General features: G+C 40.6%; 1 protein-coding gene across 4 annotated transcripts in view; it reads right to left on the bottom strand.

Annotated features, from left to right (window-relative positions):
- Window positions 1-25,169, bottom strand: part of PPP2R5C (protein phosphatase 2 regulatory subunit B'gamma) — a 424,506-nt gene extending 399,337 nt beyond the window's left edge. Inside the window, exons 1-2 of one of the 4 annotated variants that reach the window (XM_029597955.1) lie at window positions 24,765-25,169; window positions 23,730-23,795 (exon numbers count right to left, since the gene is read on the bottom strand). In XM_029597955.1, coding sequence (XP_029453815.1) covers window positions 23,730-23,795; window positions 24,765-24,791 — 93 coding nt within the window. In that variant the 5' untranslated portion in view covers window positions 24,792-25,169. The remainder of the gene's footprint in view (window positions 1-23,729; window positions 23,796-24,764) is intronic. The other 3 variants (XM_029597952.1, XM_029597951.1, XM_029597953.1) reach the window with 3 other exon arrangements.
- Window positions 25,170-25,390: the final 221 nt, after the last annotated feature.

The raw sequence follows: 25,390 nt of genomic DNA, 5'->3' as shown, positions 1-25,390 counted from the left end.
TAAAATGCTAGTGCACGCTTACAGTCCAAGGTATGTAAGGCTGTTTCTCCTGAATGGGAATGAGGCCTTGGAAAGAATGTGGGTAAAACTATGGATTGGTTCAAGTGGAATTCCGTAACTATTTTGGGAAGGCATTTTGGATGCGTACGGAGAACCACTCTGTTATGTAGGAACTTTGTATAGGGTGCGTACGTGACAAGTGCTTGTAACTCACTAACCCTTCTAGCTGATGTAATGGCTATGAGGAAGATAGTCTTCCATGTGAGAAATTTAAAATCACATGAATCTATGCGTTCGAATGGAGAACGCATGAGCCTTTTTAATACCAAATTCAGATCCCATTCTGTGACTGGTTGTCGAATTGGTGGTTTAAGATGGTTTAAACCTCTCATAAATCTACTTACGAGAGATTGTGTGGAAATAGGTGCATCTCCCATCATATTATGGTAAGCTGAGATTGCACTTAAATGTACCCTTACAGAAGAAGTCTGGAGACCAGATTCTGAAAGGTGATAAAAGTAGTCTAGTAGAAAGGTAGTGGGGCAAGCGAAAGGATCAATATCTTTTTGCCTGCACCACAAAGTAAATTTTTTCCATTTTGAAGAATAGTTCTTTCTTGTGGAAGGTTTACGTGAAGCTATGAATACTTGAGATACAACTCCTCAGTCTTTCAACCAATGTAAGATCAAGCTTTCAACATCCATGCTGTCAGGGACACGGATTGAAGGTTGGGATGGCGCAACCGACCATGATCCTGAGTTATGAGAGTGGGAGCTACTCCCAGGCGAATTGGATCCTTGACTGAGAGGTCTAGGAGTGTGGGAAACCATACTTGTTGAGGCCAATATGGGGCTATGAGTATCATGGACCCCTTGTCTTGTTGAAGCTTCACTAGAGGAAAACGGATACTTCACGCATATCCAGCATAGCTCTCTGCTTCAACGGCAGGGGAGAAGAAAAAAACTGATACTTCACGCATATCCAGCATAGCTCCCTGCTTCAACGGCAAGGGAGAAGAAAAACTGATACTTCACGCATATCCAGCATAGCTCCCTGCTTCAACGGCAGGGGAGAAGAAAAACAACCAATAAGGGCTGAATAACATAGTCTGGGTAAAACAAATAAGCATGGGTGTAGCTTGCTTATTGCGGCGGTTACTTCCCCTACTACCCCTAACTAATCAAGCTTGATATTTCACTTGGATGCAGCTCCATCACTGCTCTCTACATTAATGGTGGGGGTGGAAGGGAAATAGAACCAAAGAGCTAAGAGAAACAGATAAGTATGAGAAAAAAAATGTGTGAAGCTTGCTGGGCAGACTGGATGGGCCGTTTGGTCTTCTTCTGCCGTCATTTCTATGTTTCTATGGTTATAAGCGGTATCGGAGATACGCGTATAGTAGGCCTGAGTTCCAAGGGCGAGCAAAGGCGTCCTTGGCTGGCTGGCTGGTTTTGTTTGTGTAGAGAACAGAATTTGTCCACTTTGTGATTCAGATGTGACGCAAAGAGATCCATTGTTGGTTGCCCCCAAAGTTGAAAGATCCTGGTCGCTACTGAGGGATCCAGGGACCATTCGTGTGGCTGGAACTGGCGACTGAGTCGATCTGCCACTACATTATGTATGCCTGCGAGATAAGTGGCCCAAAGGAACATTGAGTGTGATAGGGCCCAGTCCCAAATCTATGCCGCTTCTTGACAAAGGAGATACGAGCCCGTACCTCCTTGTTTGTTGATGTACCACATGGCTACTGTGTTGTCCGTTTGGAGTAGAACAGTCTTGTGTGAAAGGCAGTCCTGAACGCATGCAGCGCATAACGTATAGCTCGAAGCTCCAAGAAATTGATTTGAAATGTTGCTTCGAGGCTTGTCCAAGTCCCTTGTGTTTGGAGACTGTCTATGTGAGCTCCCCAACCCAAGGTGGATGCATCTGTAGTTAAAGTTATCTGTGGGACTGGTTGCTGAAAAGGTAGGTCTTTGCGCAAGTTGTTCCTGTTTGTCCACCAAAGTAGAGATGATCTTAGTTGTTGGGTTACTTGAATTGGATAATGTAGTGGTTGAATGGCTTGGATCCATTGTGATCTTAAAGCCCATTGGGTAACTCTCATGGCGAGTCGTGCCATAGGAGTGACATGAACTGTGGAGGCCATATGGCCTAGTAAAGTTAGAAACTGATGAGCTGTCGTTTGTTTCTGTAAGTAAATGGATTTTGCTAGTAGAGTGAGTGTGTCTGCTAGATCTACAAGTAGAATGGCCTTTGCTAGATTGGTGTTCAATTCTGCTCCTATGAATTGAAATAAGTGAGTTGGAGTAAGATGGGATTTTTGATAATTGATGAGAAATCCCATGGAGTGAAGTAGAGCAATCGTTCGAGTGAGAGAGGTGAGAGCTCCTTGTTGAGATTGACTCCTTATGAGCCAGTCGTTTAGATATGGGAAAAACATGGACACCTTCCTTGTGTAAGTGTCCTGCTATTACTGCCAGACATTTGGTGAAGACTCTGGGAGCAGATGCCAGTCCAAATGGTAGAACTCTGTATTGGAAATGTTGTTGGCCCACTATGAAGCGCAGATATTTGCGATGAGGAGGGAATATGGGAATGTGAGCGTAAGCGTCTTGAAGATCCAGAGAACAAAGCCAATCTCCTGTTTGAAGTAGTGGAAGCATGGTGCCTAGAGAAACCATCCTGAATTTTTCTTTTCAGAAATTTGTTGAGATTTCTGAGATCTAGGATGGGACGTAGGCCTCCGGTTTTCTTTGGAATGAGGAAATATCGGGAGTAGAATCCTCTGCCCTGCTGTTTCCTGGGCACTGGCTGTATGGCCCTGGCTCTCAGAAGGATGGATAATTCTATTTGTAATTGAATTAGTTGAGAATTTTGTTGTGGGAAGGAACTTATTTATTATTTATTTTATTTAAGGCTTTTATATACCGACTTTCTTGATACAGATCAAATCAACTCTGTTTACATCGAACTAAGCAGAACTATAACCAACAATTCAACAAGACACATTTAGAAGGAGCATAAAAGTTACATTATAACAAGGTTGCCTTAACTGGGAGAAGGAAAAAAAGAGGGGGAGAACGAAAGATAAATTATTAAATACAATAAATTACTATATACAATGGAGTATGGGATGGAGGCAGAGGCCAAACCTCAAGATAAGATGTGAGCAAGAATAGCGTTTGATTATTTACATAAGTGATATGAGGATTCTAAGTCAGACTGTACAGCTGGTATCTGGGAAGGCTCGGCAGAATAGCCATGTCTTTAGTTTCTTTTGAAAGTTAGTAGACAGGTTTCCTGCCTGAGGTCCGGAGGCATGGCATTCCAGATGGAAGGTCCTGAGATAGAGAATGTCCCGTCTCTGATGTTTGAGTGGTGAACTGTTTTTATTGGGGGAACATGAAAGGATCCCTTGTAGGCATCTCTTAATGGTCTGGTCGTCGAATGCAATTTGAGAGGGTGTGAAAGATCTAATGAGTTTGATGGTGAATATTTTTATGGATAATTGTCAGTGATTTATGAAGGATCCTGAAGTTTACTGGGAGCCAGTGAAGATCTTTTAGGATGGGGGAGATATGCGCTCGGCGATTAGTATTTGTTAGAATTCTTGCCGCTGCATTTTGGAGCAACTGGAGAGATTTTATAGTAGAAGTCGGTAGACCTTGCAAGATGGAGTTGCAGTAGTCTATTTTGGAGAAAAGAATGGCTTGAAGGACCGATCTGAAATCGAATTGAAATAGAAGCGGTTTGAGTTTTTTTGAGTACTTGTAGCTTGTAGAAGCACTCCCTTGTTGTATATCTTATAAACTGCTTTAGGTTCAAGTGACTATCTATTATAACTCCAAGATCTCGGGTATGGGATATTTGTATGTTAGAATGCAGTTGGTTATGAAAGGGACTGCCTTCAGGGGTGATTCGCAGTAGTTCAGTCTTGGAAGTGTTGAGTACCAGGTTAATGCTTGAAAGATGGAGGTTGATCGTTTGTAGATGAGAGTTCCATAATTTGAGTGTAAAGTCCAGTGATCTGGAAATGGGGATTAAAATTTATACATCGTCTGCATATATATAGAACTTAAGATTTAAATTTGAGAGGATATGGCAGAGAGGGAGTAAATAGATGTTAAATAGGGTGGGTGACAAGGAGGAGCCCTGAGGAACTCCGAATGGGGCTTTAGTCTGAGAGGATTCCTTGTTATTGATTTTAACCTTATACCCTCTGTTGCTAAGGAAAGAGTCAAACCATTTGAGAGCTGATCCAGCAATCCCTATATCTGATAGCCGGTTTAATAGAGTATTGTGATTTACAGTATCGAAAGCTGCGGAGATGTCAAGAAGGGCTAGAAGGAATGATTGACCTTTGTCGAAACCAATGTAGATTTGATCAAGGAGTGAGATGAGGAGGGTTTCAGTGTTGTGATCTTTCCGGAAGCCGTATTGTGATGGGTGTAGGATATTATGGTCCTCCAGGTAGTCTGAAAGCTGCTTATTTACAATTTTCTCCATGATCTTGGCTATAAACGAGAGATTTGAAATGGGGCGGTAGTTGTTGAGGTCATCTGGATCCAGGTTCGGTTTTTTTGAGAATGAGTTTAAGTGTGGCTGATTTGAGAATGTCTGGGAATATTCCTTGTGAGAGGGAACAGTTGATAATATCAGCTAGATATTTGGAGATGTATTCTGGAATGAGAACCAGGAATTTGGAGGGGATTTGGTCCAGCGGGTGGGTCGAAGGTTTCATTCTTTTTATCAGACTTTCCACCTCTATAGTGTGGGTTGGGTCAAAGGATTCCAACCTTATGTCTGTGTTTGGTCGGTGGGGGGTATCTGGAGGCAGTGAGTTTGGGTAGGTAGGTAATTTGGCTAGGGTGTTTGAGATTTTATTCTGAAAGAATAATGCCAGCTTTGGTGGAGATTCTGGAGGAATTGAGAGGAAATTTAGTTTGTAGCCTCGAGACACTATGGAGAGTACCCATTGGTCTGATGTTATGTTTTGCCAGTGTGTGTGAAAATAGGCTACTCTTCCTCGGTCTGGCCGGGGATTTAGAGGTTGGGTTTGTTCTCTGGCTTGTATTTCAAAAGCCCGCTGCAGGGCCTGTTTGTGCAGGAGGTTGCGGACGGGTAGGCCTAGGCTGTCTGGCCTGGGACCGTTGTGGTCTGGTTGACCTACCCCTAGACGTTTGGGAGTAGTATCTTCGTGGCCTGTAGTAAGAACGTCTGGGTTCTCTTTGGGAAGGGCGACGAGAAGATTGTGTAGAGGGCTCTTGTGGGGTTTGAGACAGTTGACGTAGTCTCTGTATGGTCCTTAAGCTGTTGTACTGCTTCCTGAACCTTTTCTCCAAATAAGTTGTCACCAATACATGGTAGATCCACAGGTTTTTCTTGAACCTCAGGCCTGAGATCTGAGGCCTTGAGCCATGCCCATCTACGGGCGGCGATTCCAGCTGCTGCTGCTGCTCTGGAAGCCATCTCAAAGTTGTCGTATACTGCCTTCACCTCATGTTTCCCGGCTTCTAGGCCTTTGTTGATTACAGCCTGTGCTGGTTCCTGGAATTGTGTGGGTAAAGAGGTAACAAATTCCTCCATTTGCTTCCATAGGTTCCTCTGATATTGTGTGATATATAATTGGTAAGCAGAAATTTGTGTGTTTAAAATGGCACTCTGATACACTTTTCTGCCTAATGAGTCAAGGAATCTATGGTCTTTACCAGGTGGAGTTGATGAGTGAGGGTGCACACGTCTGGACTTTTTCTGTGCAGACTCCACTACAACAGACTGGTGTGGTATCTATTGTTTTTGATAGCCTGGAGCTGTCTGCACTATATAACTTGTGTCCACACGCTTATTCACTGCGGGAACAGAAGATGGATGCTCCCAGATGCGGTGTTGGAGATCCAAGAGAACTTCATGGATTGGCACAGCCAGCACTTGTTTAGGTGGGTCTGCAAACTGTAGAACTTCAAGAGTTTGTTGTCTGGTATCTTCTTCTGCTGTGAGTTTGAATGGAATGGAGTCAGCCATGTCCTGAACGAATGTTGAGAATGATAAATCCTCTGGAGGTGATTTTTTTTTCTCTGATCCGGAGGAGAAGGTTCAGACATGAATCCCTCAGAAGATGTTACAGACTGCTGGTCATCCCAAGAATCATCGGAGTCGTCTCTGTAAGAAGATTTTAGTGATGACCTGGGAGGGAAGTGAAGGCCTGAAGGGCCTGGCTGTGGATCATCGGTGGAAAATAATAGTCAGGAGTCGTGAGGCTTTGTTGATGGTAGGTTATCGATGACATTCTGATATCTTTGCAAAAGTCGTCGATAAAATGCAAGATCTTGTACTTCAGGAGGCTCGGATGATGGTTGCCTCGATGGTACCATGGCTGTCATCGATGTAGTCGTTGGTGGAAGTGCTGCGGAAGACTTCGACGTCGACGGAATCGAGAACGGCATCGAAGAGCTCGATAGAATCTGGGCGAAGATAGATGTCGATGACGTAGTGAGTCTCGGTGTTGTAGTAATCGAATCCATTGGTGTCCTCTGTGCCAACAAGGGCAACGGCATCGGTACTACTACCGGCATCGATGCTGGAGGCATCGGCGGGATCGCCGGAAGTGTTTGTTCCTGGAGAGCCTGGATGACCGTTTGTCTGATTATATTAGATAATTCCGGCTGTACAACTGGTGGAATCAGAGCAGTTGTAAGCGGTGGCGGAGGCTGCGACAAAAGATCCTGTGCGGAGGTCTGAGGAGTATCTGGAATCGATAGAGGTAAAGGCCCAGGCGTCGAAGGGACCGGTATTTCCTGGTCCCGTGGCCGCTTTGCCATCAATTCGTCTTGGGACATCGATGTCGACGATGCCGATGTTTTGACTTTAGATGTTCCGCCGACTTCGTCGATGCTACGGACAATGGTGAAGACGGACGATCACCGGATCCGTCCGGGCGCGGCTTTTTAAGCAAGGCTCTTTTAGTCGCTCCAGCTGGAGACGACTTTGACGATTTGGAAGGGGAAGGAATTAATTGGAGCTGGAACAAATGTTCCATTTTTTCCTGCCTAGCCTTCCGCCCTTTTGCAGTCATCTCAGCACATTTGGGACACGTACTGACATGTTTTCCACAGAGGCAAAGGACACATTCTAAATGTGGGTCGGCGATCGACATGGTTCCATTGCAAATAGGGCACTTTTTGAAGCCCATAGCCATTTTGTTACCGACGGCCGTCGAAGAATGTGAATTCATGAGAAGAGAATTTTCCAAAAATGAGAAATCAAGATCGAGGTACTCACCAGCCGGTGAAAAGGAACCCCGAGAGACGTCTATGAGAGAGAATATCCGAAAAATATGACTTTCAGTCAGAAAAAACTGTGTAGAAACGCAACGGCTCCTGTCCCGCGATGCCTGAAGCAGCGCGGAAAAGCGAAGACTGAAAGACACCTGTGGCAGAGAATTTCATGGCATGCTGGGCATGCTCAGTGCCCTCACAGGGCCAGTCAAAAGTTTCTAGAAATCTTGACAAAGATTTCCCGCGCTGGGCTCCGGTGACGTCACCCATATGTGAGGACTAGCATCCTGCTTGTCCTGGGATAAAATTCCTACTGCATGCCTGCCATCAACTCTAGTTCTTGGCAGCAGCCCCAGTTAGTAATTCTGGTCTGTCTTCAACCTGTTCTATCCTCCTCTTCTACAGGCAGCTTCCTCACTGGAAGCTAAACATGCATATCACTGTATGAATTCGCCATAGCACAATAATAATTTTACCCAATGGAAACCACAGCGCTTGTTTACTAAAACGTAGTACCATGTATATTAAAAACGTGAACTAACATGTTAACATAGCAAATGATGGCAGAAAAAGATTAAAATGGCCCATCCATCCTGTCCAGCAAGAGGTTTATGATTATAACTGCTGCTTTGTATGCTAGCGTACCAGCATTAGCACAGTATTTACTAAAGAGAGCTGAGACCCTAACACATGAACATTGCTAGCAAGGGAAACACATCTCTCCTCTCCTTAAAGAAACATCAGGGCCTGAAGTAAAACCCCTCTTTTCTCCAGAACATAAACTAGACCTGCAGAACATAATCTGCTCCCCTACCTGAGTATATCTCCCTGCCAGAACCTCAACAAAAAGCCCTCTCCACTCCAACCAGCTACTCTTAGGACCTCACTAGCGAAAATTATGTCCCAGTGTTCTGTGGGCAGAAGCTATCACCAATGACTTGAATTTTTAAAAAGGCACCAGCTAACCCAAGGCTCCTCATATATGCAGAGCAAATGAGTAAGGTCAGCCAACACTGTTTGATAAAAATCAAAGCCATCTGGACTGGAGAGTAAAATCACTCCTCCTCAGAAGAACCAGAGCCCTTCTTAGTTTGGAAAGTGGAGGGCAGGGAATGGGTTTGAGCTTCAGCATGACATCAGCAGGTGTGTTAACCTGCGCATGCTTTCAGCCAAAATTAAACTACATCGTTTAGGTACAGTTCATTTTCTTAGGCTTAAACAGGACTCTTGCAATTTAATGCAATTTGTGTTAACCTGTTTTAATATGAATGAGTCAATTTGCATGTATTCAACATAAGAATGTAAGAAATGACATGCTAGGTCAGACTAATGGTCCATCAAGCTCAGCATCCTGTCTCAGAAAGCTGCCAGTCTGGGTCACATGGACAAGTGCCTGGCAAATCCCACCATGAAAGTCTTTCACATTTTATTCTCCCCAAGAATTAACAGGTGGAGAAACCAAAATGTCTAGCTGGCTAATAATTATGTACCTGTCCTCCTGAAAACTTGTCTAAAACGTTTTTAGAAACTCAGATATACTATTAGCATTAACCACATTTACTGGCAACAAGTTCCATAACTTAATGGTGCAATGACAGAAAAAAAAAAATCAGTTTTTTAAATTTGCTTAAAGTCTGTTATTAGTTTCAGGGAATATCTCCTAGTCCTAGAATTGATAATGTAAATAAGCTGATCCATACCATGCAAGTTTTTAAACCTCTATCATATATCCCCTCTAAGTTGTCTCTTCTCTAAACTATAGAGCCCTAACCTGATTAGTATTTCTTCATACAAAGGAGCCAATCCATCCCTGTATTGCTTATTGCCCTTCTCTGTAATTTTTCTTGTTCTACCATATTTCTGAGGTGCAACTCAAGGTCTGGCCACAGCATGGATTAATACAGACACATAATATTCCCAGTTTTCTTTCCTAATAATTCCTGATATTCTATTTGCCCCTTTTTGCTGCTGCCACAAACTGTTGAAGATTTCAATGTGTTGTCCACAATAACTCCCAAAGTCTTTTTCCTGGATGATAATTCCTAAAATGGAACACAGTATTGTATATACATAGTTTGAATTGTTTTTTTATGTACATTACTTTGCCCTTGTCCACATTGAATTTCATCTGCCATTTAGATGCCCAGTTCCCTAGTATTGTAATGTCCTCCTGCAATTCCTCACTATCAGCTTGTGTTTTAACTACTTTGAAAATTTGATCCCTTTGCTCACTGCCCCCTTTTTTTTTTTTATTAGATCTTTTATGAATATGTTAAACACTGGTGCCAGAACAGATTCCTGCGGCACTCCAGTATTCATTTTTCTCCATTGGAGAACTGACCATATAGATCAGCCTTTTCCAACCAGTGTGCCTTTAGACCTGATCATGTGTATCACAGAAAAATCCCCTGCCTGATGCTCAGATCCAAGCCAGCTCCTGGGCTCTGCCCCTAGCACTATGCAGCAACAAGAGATGCTGGTGGTGGCATTTAAACATATAGGCATTCACAAAGGAGCTCATGTGTAAATCATGCATGCCTCTTCCTAGCTACAGCATGAGCCCTGAGGGGTAGATTTTATAAATTTACGCAAGCGCGAACAAATGTACGCTGGATTTTATAAGATACGCGCGTAGTCTCGCGTATCTTATAAAATCCGGAGTCGGCGCGCTGAAAGCAGGCGTAAGTCTGCGCGCGCCACCAGGCTGCTGGCGTGCCATCACCCAACCCGGGGGCTGGTCTGGAGGCCTCGACCACACCCCCATCCCGCTCCAAACCGCCCCCTCCCCGCCCCTTTTACGAAGCCACGGGACTTACATGCGTCCTGGGGCTGTGCGCGCACCGGCGGCCTATGCAAAATAGGCGCTCGAGTGCCCTGCGCGCGTAAATCCGGCCCTGAATGTGGTAATTAGTGGGTAGTGTCAGAGCATGGATAGCTGGTCCCTTTGTGCAACACACACATTGCACACAGTACCTCTTCATCTTCCCCCCATCCTGAGGCTCCTCCTTTGAGTCCTTCCACCCTCTGTCCAAACCCTAGGCAGAATGAGATGGGGAAAGCATGCACTGAACATTGGATGCAACTTATCCTGTGTTGGGAGTAGCAGGAGTGAAAGAGAACCACATGTGGCAGCCAAGGTAACCAACTTACAGGGTCATTTATCATTCCATATTAATGCCATAAACATACTTTAAATAGTGTAACGCGCATTAGTATGTAAATGTGGCATTTGTTATGCAAGTGGGAGGGATTTGGGTGGAGTTAATGGTAATAAGCAGCTGCTAACGTCAAATGTGACAGAGTAATGCGCAGGAATGCGGGGTTAACATCTCCACCTTTTTCCTGTGCGTTGTGCCCATGTTAGCGGACAAAGTTTTACTGCACATGTCATTCGGGGTGGGGGAAGAGAGACAGAGAGACTCTATAGAGAACAATGTCACACTACTATTTATACCACTGTAATATATATATATATATATATATATATATATATATATATATATAAAAAAAATAAAACATTAACCCATTAAGTCCCAAATTTTTTAAGAAGATATCCTCTACAGGGGATTTTGGGACATGACAGGTTATAATAATAAACAAAATCAAAAGCTTAAAATAAAACCAGATAAAATCAGCATAACACCACAAATCATGTAAAAACTTGGGAAATAAAGTCAGGCCTTTACAAATTTTGCAGAATATAGCATAATTCGATTCTAACTCAATATCATAAGTTGTGTTCCATAATAATGGTGCTTGATAAGAAAAAGGTTGAATCCAACCTAATTTGAAACCTAAATCACCAATAAATCTTTTTAGGATGACCATAGCACTTAGCAGGATAATAATGAACTAACAAATTCAAAAGAGGCTGATGCTTCTAAAAAGGAGTCTAAAAACCATATAATATAATTTAAACTTTATTCAACATTCAAATGGAAGCCAAAGGAGCTTTTCCAGCACAGAAGAAACGATCATATTTCTACAGATTAAAAATGAATCTAGCTGCAGCATAACAACTGAAATTGTTTTTATCAAAATAATGGTAACCCAAGGTAAAAGATATGACAGAAATCCAAAACATGAAAAATAAGAGCATGCACTAAATTTCAGAGGTATTTCACAAAAAAGGTCACACACGACTAATAAACTGAAAAGAAAAAAAACCAAACAAACAAAAGTACAAACTACAGACGAAACCTGTCATTAACAATGCAAAATCAATGTGAACACCTAAAGAAATCACATTTTTTCCCCCAAAGTAATTGCCATCTATTTTAAGAGGCTACACCAATGGATTATTATGTTTATTAATCCATAATACTTCAAATGTATCCAGATTAACCTTAAGTTTATGCAAGAACAGCCACTGGGTGATAAGATCTAACATTTATTAAAAGTAATCAAATTCTCCACAGATCCTGAATTGCCATGGGATAACATGTCATCTGCATTAAAAATCAAACAAAAAAAACTAACATATTCCAAATTTTGAATCACAGTATCCAATGGTGCAAGAAAACATTTCAATAATAATGGTGCAAAAACAGATCCTTGAGTAGTAACTCCACAAGTAAGAGACTTAAACTTTAGATAAAACTGTGTCCCAACTTATTTGAAAAGACAGATTTGTTAAATAAGTAAATCGAGCCAACACAGTATCTGTAAAACCTATTTCTCCTAACTTTATTAATATCAATCAAATCAACCAAAGCTCTCTGCTTCAAATGGCAAGAAATAACGGGGAATTGGACTCTGACAGCAACCCCCAAGGGCCCTGACTTTAACGATTTGGGAAACTAAGTATGGGGGTAACTTGTATGGCACAGCAGTTGCTACCTCCTGATGATACCATTATGGGGGAGACCCGTATGGCATGGCTGGGGGCTACCATGGTCCTTTTCTGCCATCAATTCTATGTTTCTATATGCAGTGCTCATATCTATGAATACTACTGAAGCATCATTCCCATCATGCATTTTAACTCCGATTTCATTAATTAATGCTGTAAGTGATGTCTCAGTACTCTAACCATAACAGAAGCCCAATTGCCTACGGTGGAATGTATTAGTTTCCTCCAAGAAATTCTGAATCTGAAATACTAAAGTTCTAGGTGGCAGGCTATCAGCCTAGTGATGTCCATCATTGTGAATGTCACTATAAAGGCAACAGATATGAATGTATTAAGTTTTTCTGCAGAGACATTGTTTTTCTGAGTGTTCCTTTCATTCTCTGCTCATCTAGTGGTTCAAGTGACTCCCTTGCAGTCTTCTTGATTTTGATGTACTTGAAAATTTAATTTTTCTCCCAAAAGTGCATCAATAGCATGCAATGCAGCTCACTACTGTATGCTAACAATAAGGCGGAAGAGGCTGTTATCAGTAGTGCTTAATGAGTATAACCAATAATATGAACTAAATCTACATTAAAAATGTACATTAAGCATCAAATTCAGCTTTTCGCATGTCAAGTGCAGCTTTGTAAACAGGCCCCTAAGATTGCAGTTTACCTGAAAAACAAGAAATGACTTCAAAAGCACTTTTACTGACCAAAAAGTGGAAAAATAGGGTGGATTCCAGGTAAGTCAAAATTGTTCTTAAATCCTGAAAAATTAAAAGGTAGTGTGTACTTCTCCTTTAGCAATCTGCTGATGCCAGGAAGATTCCCACACCAGAACTCAAATATGAAACTGCAGATCTGTTCCTGTTAACCAGTAATATATTATTAAAAATCTTCCATTGTACCTCAAGATTGAAGGGCAGTCAACATAATGCCAATTTTTAAAAAGGGCTCCTGGGTGATCAAGGAAACTACAGACCAGTAAGCCTAGTATCAGGGCTAGGCAAAATGATGGCAACTATAGTTAAGAACCAAATTACTGGGCATATGGATAGGCATGGATTAACTAAGGATTGTTTTGTTAAGACCACATATACAGCCAGCATGTTTGTATCTTTTGTCAAGGATAAAATGGTTCAGATACATAAAAGGCCAAATTTTCAAAGGCCTCCGCGTGTAAAACCCGGGGTTTACGTGTGTAGCCGGGCCTTGCACGCGCAGTGCACATTTTATAATGGGCCCGGCAACGCGCATAAACCCCGGTATATGCACAAGTCCTGAACCCTGAAAAAGGGGCGGGCCGGAGGCTGGCAGGGACAGCAGTCATTTGCTGCTATTCCGGAGAAGCGCGCGCCAGCTGTAACTTGCTTCTGCTCCGGAGGAGCAGTAAGTAATAAACTACAAAATTTAGGGAAAAATAGATTAGGTTTAGGGGGTGGGGAAGTTCCCTCCCAGTCCGCTCCTTAATTGGAGCGGACTGGGAGGGAACTGAGGAAGGCCCAATTGCATCACTGCATGTATTTTAAGAAAATATGTCGTTGTCCCCCGCACATGCACGTGCGTATTTTAAAATCTGGCATGTATGTGCGCATGGCCATCTGATTTTATAACATGCATGCACGCTGCTTTGAAAATCTACCCCAAAGAGTTTTCCCAGAAAGTTATGTGATAAAATTCCCGAATGACACTGTTTCTAGTGATTTAAATTTGATAGGAGGGTCCAATTGGGTTGGCTCCTACTAGCAGACTGTCTATCTTAAAAGAAACAACTATAGTGGGAATGGGCAAGCTACTAATATTAATGAATTCTAATTCTTCATCTTTGGATACTAAGCCTATGAAAATAATTTAAAAAAAGCAAATTTTGGATTGGCTGAACAAAAGGTAAATTAGAAACAGGCCTATAGGACTTAATATTTGAAGGGTTACAAGAACTTATTTTTAAATAAGGGAGTAATCTTTGATAATTTCAGTGCTGGGGGAAGAACATTCTGAGACAGACTGGAGCTCACAATAAATACGTTTTTTTTAAGCAAAGTAATCAATAGGGCCGAAATTTTCAACTTGGCCCTTAAAAGAAAAAGTATTACCAACAAAAGAAATTTTCAGAATTCATTTTCAGTTAAGAAATTACTATTAGGATCTTACCTACAGAAGAATTTTTTTTTTTCTCAAAAAAGGATTCCTTCTGCTCAGCTATTCCTACTACTATGAATAAATTGGGCTTCTGCAGTGAATGCAAGCAAGCATTGAAACATACAATGTAACAGCAAATCTGCCCTTTTACCCTATTCCAGTCTTCAAGAGCCACAAACAGGCCAGGTTTTCAGGATATCCACAATGAATATGCATGATATAGATTTGCACACAATGGAGGCAGTGCTTGCAAATACATCTCATACATATTCATTGTAGATATCCTGAAAAATACAGACCTGTTTGTAGCACTCGAGGACTGGAATTAGCTTCCCCTGCAACACAGTTCTTTGGTTTTTCCCTTCACTTCTCCACTATTAGGGATCTTCAATGCCTGTCTCGTGTTTTCTTGAAGTCTGTTATTTTCGGATCCCTGTTATTCCACTGGGAAGTCATTCCATGAACTGATACCCTTTCTCTGAAGAAATGCTTCTTTACCTTACTACTAACCTAATCCTTTTGGCTTCATGTCATGACCTTTTGTTCCAAAGCTTCTACCAAAAATGTGTGCCTCTTTTGCAGCGTCCATAACTCAGATATGTGTATCATGGAGAAGAGGGGTATTTAAATGTTTTAACTCATAATGAAAGATGCTGCAAAGAGAACTTTTGTTATATCGATATTTTGGATATTACTGCTGTATGCACCTCAAGCTACAACCCAAGGGCTACTTTTGTATGTCTGTATAAACACTTCTATTGCCTATTATATCAGCACTTTACATGTTTAGCTGTGCTGTGGACTCAATTTATACAAATTAAAGCAACAAGACAGGACTATTTTACCAAGTTTACTACTGATTAAATGCAATAAAATCTTTATTGCTTCAACTTGCCTATGCTCTACTATAAAAAAAAAAAAAAACCCAAAATCCCCTCCACAAATTAACACAGATTGCTATAATTGTGTAGCATGATTAGTAGTTATTTCTAAAGTCTGTTTGGATATGTTTTAGTTTGGGCCTGGCAATTTCTTCTACTTTGTGCTTAGACCTTAACTGGGACCAGGGAATCATGAACGTTCCTTCACAACTAAGCATTCTCCCTCTTCCATCTGTAACAGTCTCTTTGTTTCCTATAAAGTTCAAGTCATCAATAAGCTAGGCCTCATCAACCGGGGACTACAGACCAAAATTCTATCTAGAACCCGGGACATGTGCATGTTAAGTCTGGCCATTAACAAAACCACTGTCTAATGGTTGGGAATTTCCTAGCCCAATCTCAGGGAGTGTAAATGCTGCTCCTGCTGTGTAATCCCCTAATTCTAGCCAGCCAATGGAGCTGAAGCCAGGCCCTGGAATTAAACCCAGATATTCTGTATAGCAGTGCACAGGGCCAGCTGCAGAGCAAATGGTACCCTGGGAGAAAATAGTTGATAGTGCATCATTCTTTCCCCAAAATGGATTCCCACCCATGTTGTAATTTTTGAAGGGCCATGGCTGGGACTGGACCTTTTTTTTTAAAAAAGGTAAAATAAAGCATTTACAAAGCTTTAAAGAACTGGAAGTCTGTTTTTACTATTTTAGCAGAAAATGTCACATCACATTACATTTAATTAATCAGAAAAAGCAACTAGAACTATTTCCCATGCTGTGAAAACACGTTTTTCAGAAGGTACTGAAAATCAATCTAATTAGCTGGAAAATAAACCTAATACCACCTAGTGAAGACCTGAAAATACATTTTCAGCAATTCTGTACCTTGATTTATGCTTTTGTTACCATGACAAAGCCAAATGCTGATGTGATATTAACAGGATGGAGTTGGTCCAGAAGGTAGCTACTAAAATGGTCAGTGGTCTCCGTTCTAAAAAATATGGGGATAGACTTAACATGTATGCCCTAGAGGAAAGGCGAGATATGACAGACATTCAAATATCTCCAAGATTTCCATGCAATGGAAAGGAGGCTCTGGAACGAGGGGGTCATGAGATGAAGCTCAGATGTCATTTTAGGAAATATTTATTTTCAGAGAGGTGGTGGATGTGTGGAACAACCTCCCAGTGGAAGTAGTGAAGACAAAAAACAGTATCTGAACTCAAGAAAGCATGGGATAAATTCAGGGGGATCTCTAAGGAAGTGGGAATTATAATGCTAAATTAATTGGATGGATGGCCAGATTGGATAGGCTATATGGTCTTTTTCTGCCGTCATATTTCTGTGTAATTTTCGAATGAATTTATAGAGGAGAATAGTTTGTGAGCTGTAGCTTCTCTTCCTCAACTTCTTACACATTATGCAGGAAAAACAAAAAAAAAAAACAAAAAAAAAAACAAAAAAAAAAAAAAACACACACCACAGCATATCAAGAAATTTAATTTTAAAAGTAACTAAGCAGAAACTAGCACAGGGGTGGGCAATTCCAGTCCACGAGAGCTATCAACTGATCAAGTTTTCAGGATCTTTCTAATGAAAATGCATGAAACATGTGTGTACAACTAAGGCAGTGTGCATGCAAATCTCTCTCGTGCTTATTCATTAGGAATAACCTGAAAATCTAATTGGTAGCCCTCAAGAGCCAGAATTTCCCACCCCTTCTATATCATGTTCTAAATTAACTTAATAGGGGTGTACAATTCTGGTCAAGAGCCATACACAGGTTTGTTTACAATGAATATGCATGAGATATTTCCATACAATGGAGGCAGGGTATGCAAATCTCTCTCATGCATATTCATTCTGGATGTCCTTAAAACCAGACCTGTTTGTGGCTCTTGAGGACCAGAGCATACTGGTCCTCAAGAGCCACAGCATACAAGTCATAAAAATAACCAGATGGGAAAGTTATTTGAACTTTTAAATTCAATGCCAAGTTTAGCTCACCTGGCTGCCTTTATACATCTGCTAAGCTCCAAACAACTCATGCAGCATGAACACTCTGAAAAGAACCTGTGAAGGGTTGTAGATCTAACTTTCAGAATTATGGAGGAAAGCAACTATTAAAAAGTAAATTTACCTCTCTAGGTAAGGTTAAAATAACTTCTGGGCAGATTATACTAATGTACTACTTAAAGCAAATACAAACTCACAGTAGAACTCGACATTGCACTAAGGATTAGCCAATTTTGGTTTTGAGATACAATGTGACAGATGAGAAAAACAGCTGTCATACCAACCTTTCACTGCAAGGGCCATTGTTAATAGGCTCCTCAAAACAACTGAAACTTTCTCCTGCTTTTATCATCTGTTATAATCATCCTTTCATCTCCTCAAACTTGTACTTCAGAATATAACACATTTTGAAGATACTACTGTAAAAAAATAACGGAAGCCTAAATGGGTTCATGACCTATTAAAGATCTCTCAACATCAACTCAACACAACACAAATGACCAGAAGATTCTCATTAACTTGAACCTAACCTTACATGAAAATTAAAGAAAAATCTACCAGGTACTCAATGCCAAGTACTAGCAACCAAGTTTAAGTCAAAGACAGCAAACAATGAGAAGAAAAGAAATATCAATAAAAGTATAGATGTAAAACTCACAAAATATTAAACAAGAACATTTGATATAGACATAATAATTGAACAGAGTTAGATTTTCTTATCAACGCTTAGCCCTTTTGCCTTTCTTTCCATACAAATTTACCAAGAGCTGTCTTTGTGGGCCAAAATTTGATGAGTACGACACTGAGGTGCCAATGCTCCTGCCAAAATTTCAGCCATATCCACTCTCTGGGAGGATCACAATTTGTCAGGACAGTGGAGCCATCTATCATTTTGGAGGAGCACAGAAAATGGAATGTAAACCAGAAGATGACAAAAACTATCTTCTGTGGGTTACGCTGTAAGCATATACTTCAGCACTTGTTAAAAGTATGCATCATGCTGTGGCCCAAATATAAAGGCTAACTTTGCAACAGGAAGAATTTTTACAATGAATGGTTTATTTAATTTAGGTTTTAGTAAAATCAGCTTATCTAATTCAATGAAATCAACCAGTCATTAATAAAGTGAGTAAAAATAAAAACAAAAAAAATCATACAATTAAGCTATTAGTTATCATGCATTAAGTTACTTCATGTAGATAAATCACTGTATGTTGGGAGATAAATTGCAACGGCACAAACTGGAGTTTTCCTTGAGATTGAGGGACTATAGTCCTTAGACAAAGGTATACACAGATGATAAATCAGAACTGAGTGTAAAGCTTGTTTTGGAATTTACTTCTGAAGTCAGTGGGTAAGTTAAATGGTCCACATGTTATGAAGGGTTTTACAAGATAGGCAAATAATCTTGAACTGAACTCTGTAATTAAACAGGAAGCTAGTGGAGACTGGCTAAAGTATAGGACGTATGTTCCCTCATAGAAATGCCTACAATCAGATGGATGGCCACATCTCCTACTAATTGTAGGAGATGAATACTCTTGTTTGGGAGACACAGCAAGACAGAGAGATATTAAAATAGTCAATTTTAGACATTAGTAATGATTGTACCACTAATCTGATCTGAGACTTGGTAAAGTATGGTTTAAGACAACTGCTGACTAGTCAAAGAGAGAACCAGGCATTTTTGGATTTGAATGAACCATTTCATTTTTTTTCCAAACCAAGAATTGTTGTGTCAAGTTTATTAGCTTCCCGTTAAATACAGGATTCAGTTTAAACTTATGACTCTTATATAGGTTCTGCTGGTCCTGTTGCTTTGGCTAATAAAATTACTAGGTATGTTCCATCACTGTCTCTATGGTCAGCTGACCAGAGCTTACTTCTTATTCCCACTGTTAAAACTTTTCATCTTCTGACTATTCACTCCAGGACATTTGCTGTCTCTGGTCCCACGTTGTGGAATGAGTTGCCCCTGGAGTAAAGAACTCTGATTATAAATCTTTTAGAAAAAAAAGGTGAAAGCGCATTATTGTTTGACTTTCGCTTGAAGTTCTTGGTTATTTATTTTATGCTGCTTTTATTGTTTTAAAATGTATTGTTTTATTGTTGTTCCCCGCTTAGCACAGTTTTTTCTGCTATAGGCAGTCTAAAAAAAGAAAATAAAAATCTGTAAATCTATATAAATAAAAAGGTAAATGTTCGTTTGTTCAAAATCTTAAATCTCTGAAAGTTCTTCACCGATTGCTTTGAAATTTTGAAACATTGCATTTGAATACGCGCGTTTTTATATACCTGAGCTAAGAAAGGGAAGAATATTCTAGTGTACAACACAACAAAATGAGAAATGGTAGGAGGAAAATGTATCCTCATGGACATAATAAAGAGCATAAGGCAACAAGGAAGAAAAAGCATCATAAGGCAAACTACAAAACATAACACTGTATGCTAGTGTACTCTAGGATTTCCAGACAGTAACAGCCAGTGCTTTTTTCTCAGCCAATACTTAGTACCAGCACATGCGCAGTAGAGAGCAGCTCTACTGCGCATGTGCGAACCATAGAGCTCTGCGTTATGTGCTGGGTGTCACAGAGGGGAGGAGAAAAGGGCAGACGAGTCGCCGCTCTGAGAAACGGCTCATCCCGTTCCTCCGCCGCTGGGGAAGGGGGGAGGGAGTAGGGACTGCCAGACAGTTACACACAGGAGGAGGAAAGGGTAAAAGTCGCCGAGCCAGTCCGTCCACCGCCGGGGAAGGGAATTGGGACGGCCAGAGCAGAGCCACAGCAACGCGTTGCCGGGTACAGCTAGTAAATAAAATAAGAATTGAGGCCAACAATATGGCTTTTCAGCACAGAATTCAAGGGTGAATGAAAATGTCTTCATGTTACTAACCGTATGCAGAGATTGCCAAAACATCAGAAATTTTGGTATAGCTAGGTATCCATATCATCAACGTTTTGCAATATTCATCCCATAAAATGTTCTAGTCAACTGAAAGATACAATGGCTTAATTTCCCTTTCAGCTGTGAAACTTGTATTAAACGTCAGTATCAACATGAACCATTTGTCCAATAATTGGTCAACTATCGCAACATGCTTACATGCCATTATGCTTTCAGTACCTCTTAGTGACCAGGACTTACCACTGATGGAGATAGAATGCTTGGCTTGATGGCTCTTTGGTCTGACTCAGCATGGCATTTCTAGGGACCTTCATTTTCAGTTATTTCATTTTTCCTGAGAATTTCAATGTTAGAATAAAAAAAAAATAATAATTTGTTGGAAAAGACTTTTCCATTGATTTTTCTGCAGATTTTTTTTTGTTATAACATTGAAATTCCCAGGAAAAATAAAATAAAATATGAAAACAAAAAAGACCCTAGGCATTTCTTGTGCTCTCATATACATCTTTGCTATACATACAGTATATTGTAGCATATTCTTGCTTTGAACATTGACCTTGCACTTACTAGTCAAGAACGAGGCATGAAATTAAAATTTAAAGAAATGTTATTTGCTACCCTGGCATGCATGTTTTAAATTAAGCTTGTTAAAATAAACTTTTTTCAAGTGTTTCCTTTTCTTGGCTTGTTACTGAATCTAGGTTATCCTGCTACCTACTGTCTTGTTCTGCTCTTTTCCTTCTTGTATACATCTCCCTTCAGAACTTTCTTCATGTCTTGTCCTACTGTCTAGTTTTCCTTCATCTCCCCACAAATCAGGTATATAAATTTAGACATCTCTTCCAGTGAAACAATGAGACAACAAATTGGTTTATCATCATCAACATGAGAGCCCATCAAGATGGGGGACTAAAAATGATTTACACACAGATTTAATCTTCCAACTTCCCTCCCACCCTCAGGAATGCTCCTTTTCTTGGCTGCAAAAAGACAGCACATGGACTTTTCGAAGTGGGTAAAAGCAAAAACATTTTTATAACGTATGCATACTTATCTGCATAGAGGCAGAGCTTATTCATGTAAACATATGCTCACTCACATGAAGCACATAGAAGAGTGCTGTCTTTTCATGTCCCATGAGAATTTATTTCATGTTCAAGTATGGTAAAGGGAAAATGTTTGTAGGAATATGAGAAAAGACCCTAAGGAAGCAAAATAAATCAATGGGGTAATTTTCATAACTGCCTGATTGGTGCAAAGTTTCAGGTTATTTTATCCATAGGCTTTGCTTTCTCTATGAAAACTGCCTTGGGAAAAAAAAAATGTACCTGCAGACATTTGCACCTGCTTTCTCTATGGGTACGTGTAGTTTTGAAATTGCGAGACCACGAGTGTTGTTCTTTCCCAGCCCTCACTGTGCTCAAGAACATTCCACACAATTTACCCTCTAAATGTTCTGAAAAGTCAGTGAAAATATGATTTTTGGAGCATGACAGAGCCCAACATACAAACACAACAAATTTAATTTATAAGAGAACATGATGAGTACAGATATGCTGAACAGTTCATTATGACCCAACATTTATATTTTTCCCCATTATATTAAGAGCTGCAAAGTAAAAAGATGTTGAACAAAATATGCTTAAAATAGCTCTTGCATTCTAACCTAAAAAACCTACTTTTTGAAAAGCAGATTATTCTATTAAACCCTAGAGCAGAAATACTAACTCCTGTTATGTATATTCAAAACAAAGTTCAAAATATAAAGCTATCTGGGAGTGCTTTAACGACTAGGGCTCTTAGTAGTTTACTATAAATAAACTAAGCCTTGATAACAATTATCTGGTAGCAGCTTTATGTATCTACGCCAACTTACTAAGCAATAAAGCCAACTGAAAATGTGTTACCTTACAAAAAAAAATATCCCACATGAGAACCATACTTTGTAAAGATAGAATGGATCCTAAATTATACAGTTGAGCTAAGAAAGGGAAGAATATTCTAGTGTACAACACAACAAAATGAGAAATGGTAGGAGGAAAATGTATCCTCATGGACATAATAAAGAGCATAAGGCAACAAGGAAGAAAAAGCATCATAAGGCAAACTACAAAACATAACACTGTATGCTAGTGTACTCTAGGATTTCCAGACAGTAACAGCCAGTGCTTTTTTCTCAGCCAATACTTAGTACCAGCATCTTTTCTCTCTGCATTACCCTTAGGAAAATGACAGGAGAGGAGGGATTGGATTAGTGAGCAGAGTAGCTCTTCTCTGCTCTGATCTGCCCCCTCTGTTCTTTGTATATTTCCTGAGAGAGGAGGGGCTATAACAGTAAGCAGAAGGCTGTTCTTTGCTGAATGAGACTCAGGGCACTGGGCAGAGATGGGGCATGAGCCCTTTGTTCCCATGCCACAGCATGGCCACAAAGGGTTCATGCCCTGCATCGCAGCTCCTCCCCCCACAATATTGCCTTTCGCCTAGAGATGGGGTGAGGACTGCTGCACAGATACAGCAGCTGGCCCATAACTCTCCATACTCATGGGATTCAGCTGCCAGAAGAGAAGAAAGAGAAAGCAAAGGCAAAAAGGCAAAATGAAGTAAAAAGGGGGGGGGAGAGTGCAAGACAGAAAAGCACCAATAGGGGACAGAGCATTAACAGTACCAGTAGTGCCTCTTTCTGAACCTCCCCACCACATCCCTTTCTCTCCCCACTCTTCACTGGAGCTTATTTTCCTCTCTGCCCTACTTTCTCTCCCTCATGCTTTTCCATTCCAATGACAATAGGAGAAGAGGCACCAGCAGGTGAGAGACATGCATTCTTATGCCTCTTGCTGCTAAAAGGCAGGATTAAAAAACAAACAAAAAAAAGGATAGTGCTGTCACTGAAAGCTGCAGCTAGTTGCAGGACTGAAGCTACTCAGCCCTGAAAAGCGTATGACCCTGGGAGGTTACCCCGATTCATCCCCCCTTCCCTTGTGAGTACCAGCACTGGTAACAATACAACATTTTAAGTAGCTAGAGTGATTCCAAGAATACAAAACAGTAAGAAGTCTGAAAAGAAGATCCTAGAGCAGGACTAGCTTTCAGGATTTCCCCCAATTAGTATTCATGAAACATATTTGATCCCAGAACCAGGTTCATTTGCATAGTTTAGCTATCCTGAACACCAGACCTGTTTGTGGTATTCAGGGACAGAACACCATCACTGTATTTGTGCAAAAAGGACAAAAGAGCAGAAGGGGAATCCTAGAGTACAAAAATACTAATATCAAAAAATGCAGAAGACACATGAAAATATGTATTCTAAACACTTGTTTTGATGGAAATGACACAGGTTAAATGAATATGTATTTGCATTTTTACATTATAAAAACATATAAAATGGATGTGCATTTAGAGCAGGTCAACACTACACAAGTAAAAAAGACATACATTAGTAAAAAAAAAAAATCCTCATATGATCAATGGCAGTTGGAGAAAAGTGCATATGAAAGCAAAGAATGAGGAATAACAGAAGACAAAAATGAACTTGCTTTGAGAATTTTACAAAATATTTATATCTTGTTCAAACAAGACATTTGGGGGTCTAACATCTTAATTCCTCATTTGGGAAAAAAAAATAAAGATACAATAAATTCCCACATGCAGAATTTGAGAACAGTAAACGGACAGGTCTTACATACCTCATGTTCTGGATTGTCTTGTCCTTCCTTGCCACTTTTGCCACTTTTTCCTGATTTTGGAGGCTCCTATGAGGGAATGAAATTACAGTTATTTATTTACCAAGACTTATTGTCCACCTTCTTACCAGCAAACTGTTAAACACAGCCACTTTCTTGGCTCTTACAAAGTTTGTCAAATAATTGAAGTATTTATCAGGCTGTTTAAATATCATATTAAAGTTATTAAATAGCATTTTGTCTACCAAATACTCTAAGAAAAAGTGTATTAATGTTCTAATCTTAAAAGATTAATAGCAGCTTGATATTAACTCATCTTTATCACTCAATATAGGATTTAAACAACATATTATACAGAGCACATAATTAAAAAGTCGACCAAACAAATAAAAAAAGCACCACAAACTGCATTTTAAAAGTATTTTATATCATCACTGCACTGCTCCAAGAATGCAAGATGTTTGCCCAATACTTCCACCGTTTCTTTAAGGCGTCCCCTGAGAAATCTAACTTACAAATCTATATATTTTTTTCAATATAATGCATGCAATATGCACTTGAGGAAAGAAAAAAAAAAGCTATACTTTTCACAGTTTTATGCTGATGCGGAAATGCTAGGACTCCGCCCAAAATCAAGGAGGAAAACCACAATGACTGTAAAAAAAAAAATGCAAAACTAAATGAAAGGGGCAGGCAGGCAGCGAAACCTCCTAAGTATAAACTACTGGGAATAGCGAGTAAAATTCCTCTAGATCCATTAAGGCCAACTAAAGCTCCCACAATCCTCCAGCCATGAGCCCGATTCCCGTAGGAAAGCAAGCGAAGAGCCGCGCTTCAGCATCAGCAGCACTAACTGACAAACACTTCCAAGCAAGTTCTGCGACTTCACAACCTCAGCATCAGCGGCGGGCGGCCCAGAGGCTAGGCCCCAAGCTTCCGCCTCTCATCCCAGCACCCGCCAAAGTTCAATCCCTACCTCCCGGCCCGCCTGCCAGCGAAAGCCACCAGCAAGACTCCCCCCCCTCCATCGAAACTCACTTTTTCCTTTTTGTTTTTGTTCGGCATGGCTGTACGTTCCGACGCGGCTTCCTCTGAGGGATTTAGCCTTACTCCGCGACTCCCTCCTCCGCCGCTCGCTTCCCTTTTTTTTTCCAGTCTCCCAGGCAGCTACCGCTGCTGCTACTGGCACCGCCGCTGCTGTCGCTATTGCAGCGTCTAACCTCCAGTGACGGCTGCTCCCATTGGCCGCTCTCGGTCACGTGCGCCAACGTGCATTGCTCGCTCTCCCTGCCCCCACTGCCGCCTCCGTTGTCGGAGCCGGGTTCGCTCATCTTCTTCGTTTTTACCTCAGCGCTGGGACGGTTTCGGACGATTTTTTTTTTCTTTTTGAACGCTGTCTCGTGGATTATATGTCTTGAAACGGTGATTTCCCAGGAGAACAAAAATAATATATATCATGGAAGAACGTTTTATCTGAGGTATTTAAAATGTAGACGGAACAACACTAATCTGGAATCATGGATACTGTAAAAAAAAAAAAAGAAAAGAAAAGCAAAAGCCGATGTGGGCGCAGATTTGTTCAGTTGGATTTTTTTTTTTTTTTAGATTTGCAAGTGAAAAGTAAATGAAGTCATAACCGGGATGAAAAAGGTTACGGGGGTGGG

Source organism: Rhinatrema bivittatum, chromosome 4, assembly GCF_901001135.1.
Source record: "Rhinatrema bivittatum chromosome 4, aRhiBiv1.1, whole genome shotgun sequence".
In the NCBI taxonomy this organism is placed as follows: Eukaryota; Metazoa; Chordata; class Amphibia; order Gymnophiona; family Rhinatrematidae; genus Rhinatrema; species Rhinatrema bivittatum.
Note: the sequence above shows the minus strand (reverse complement) of the source record. Positions and strands in the feature narration are given on the sequence as shown.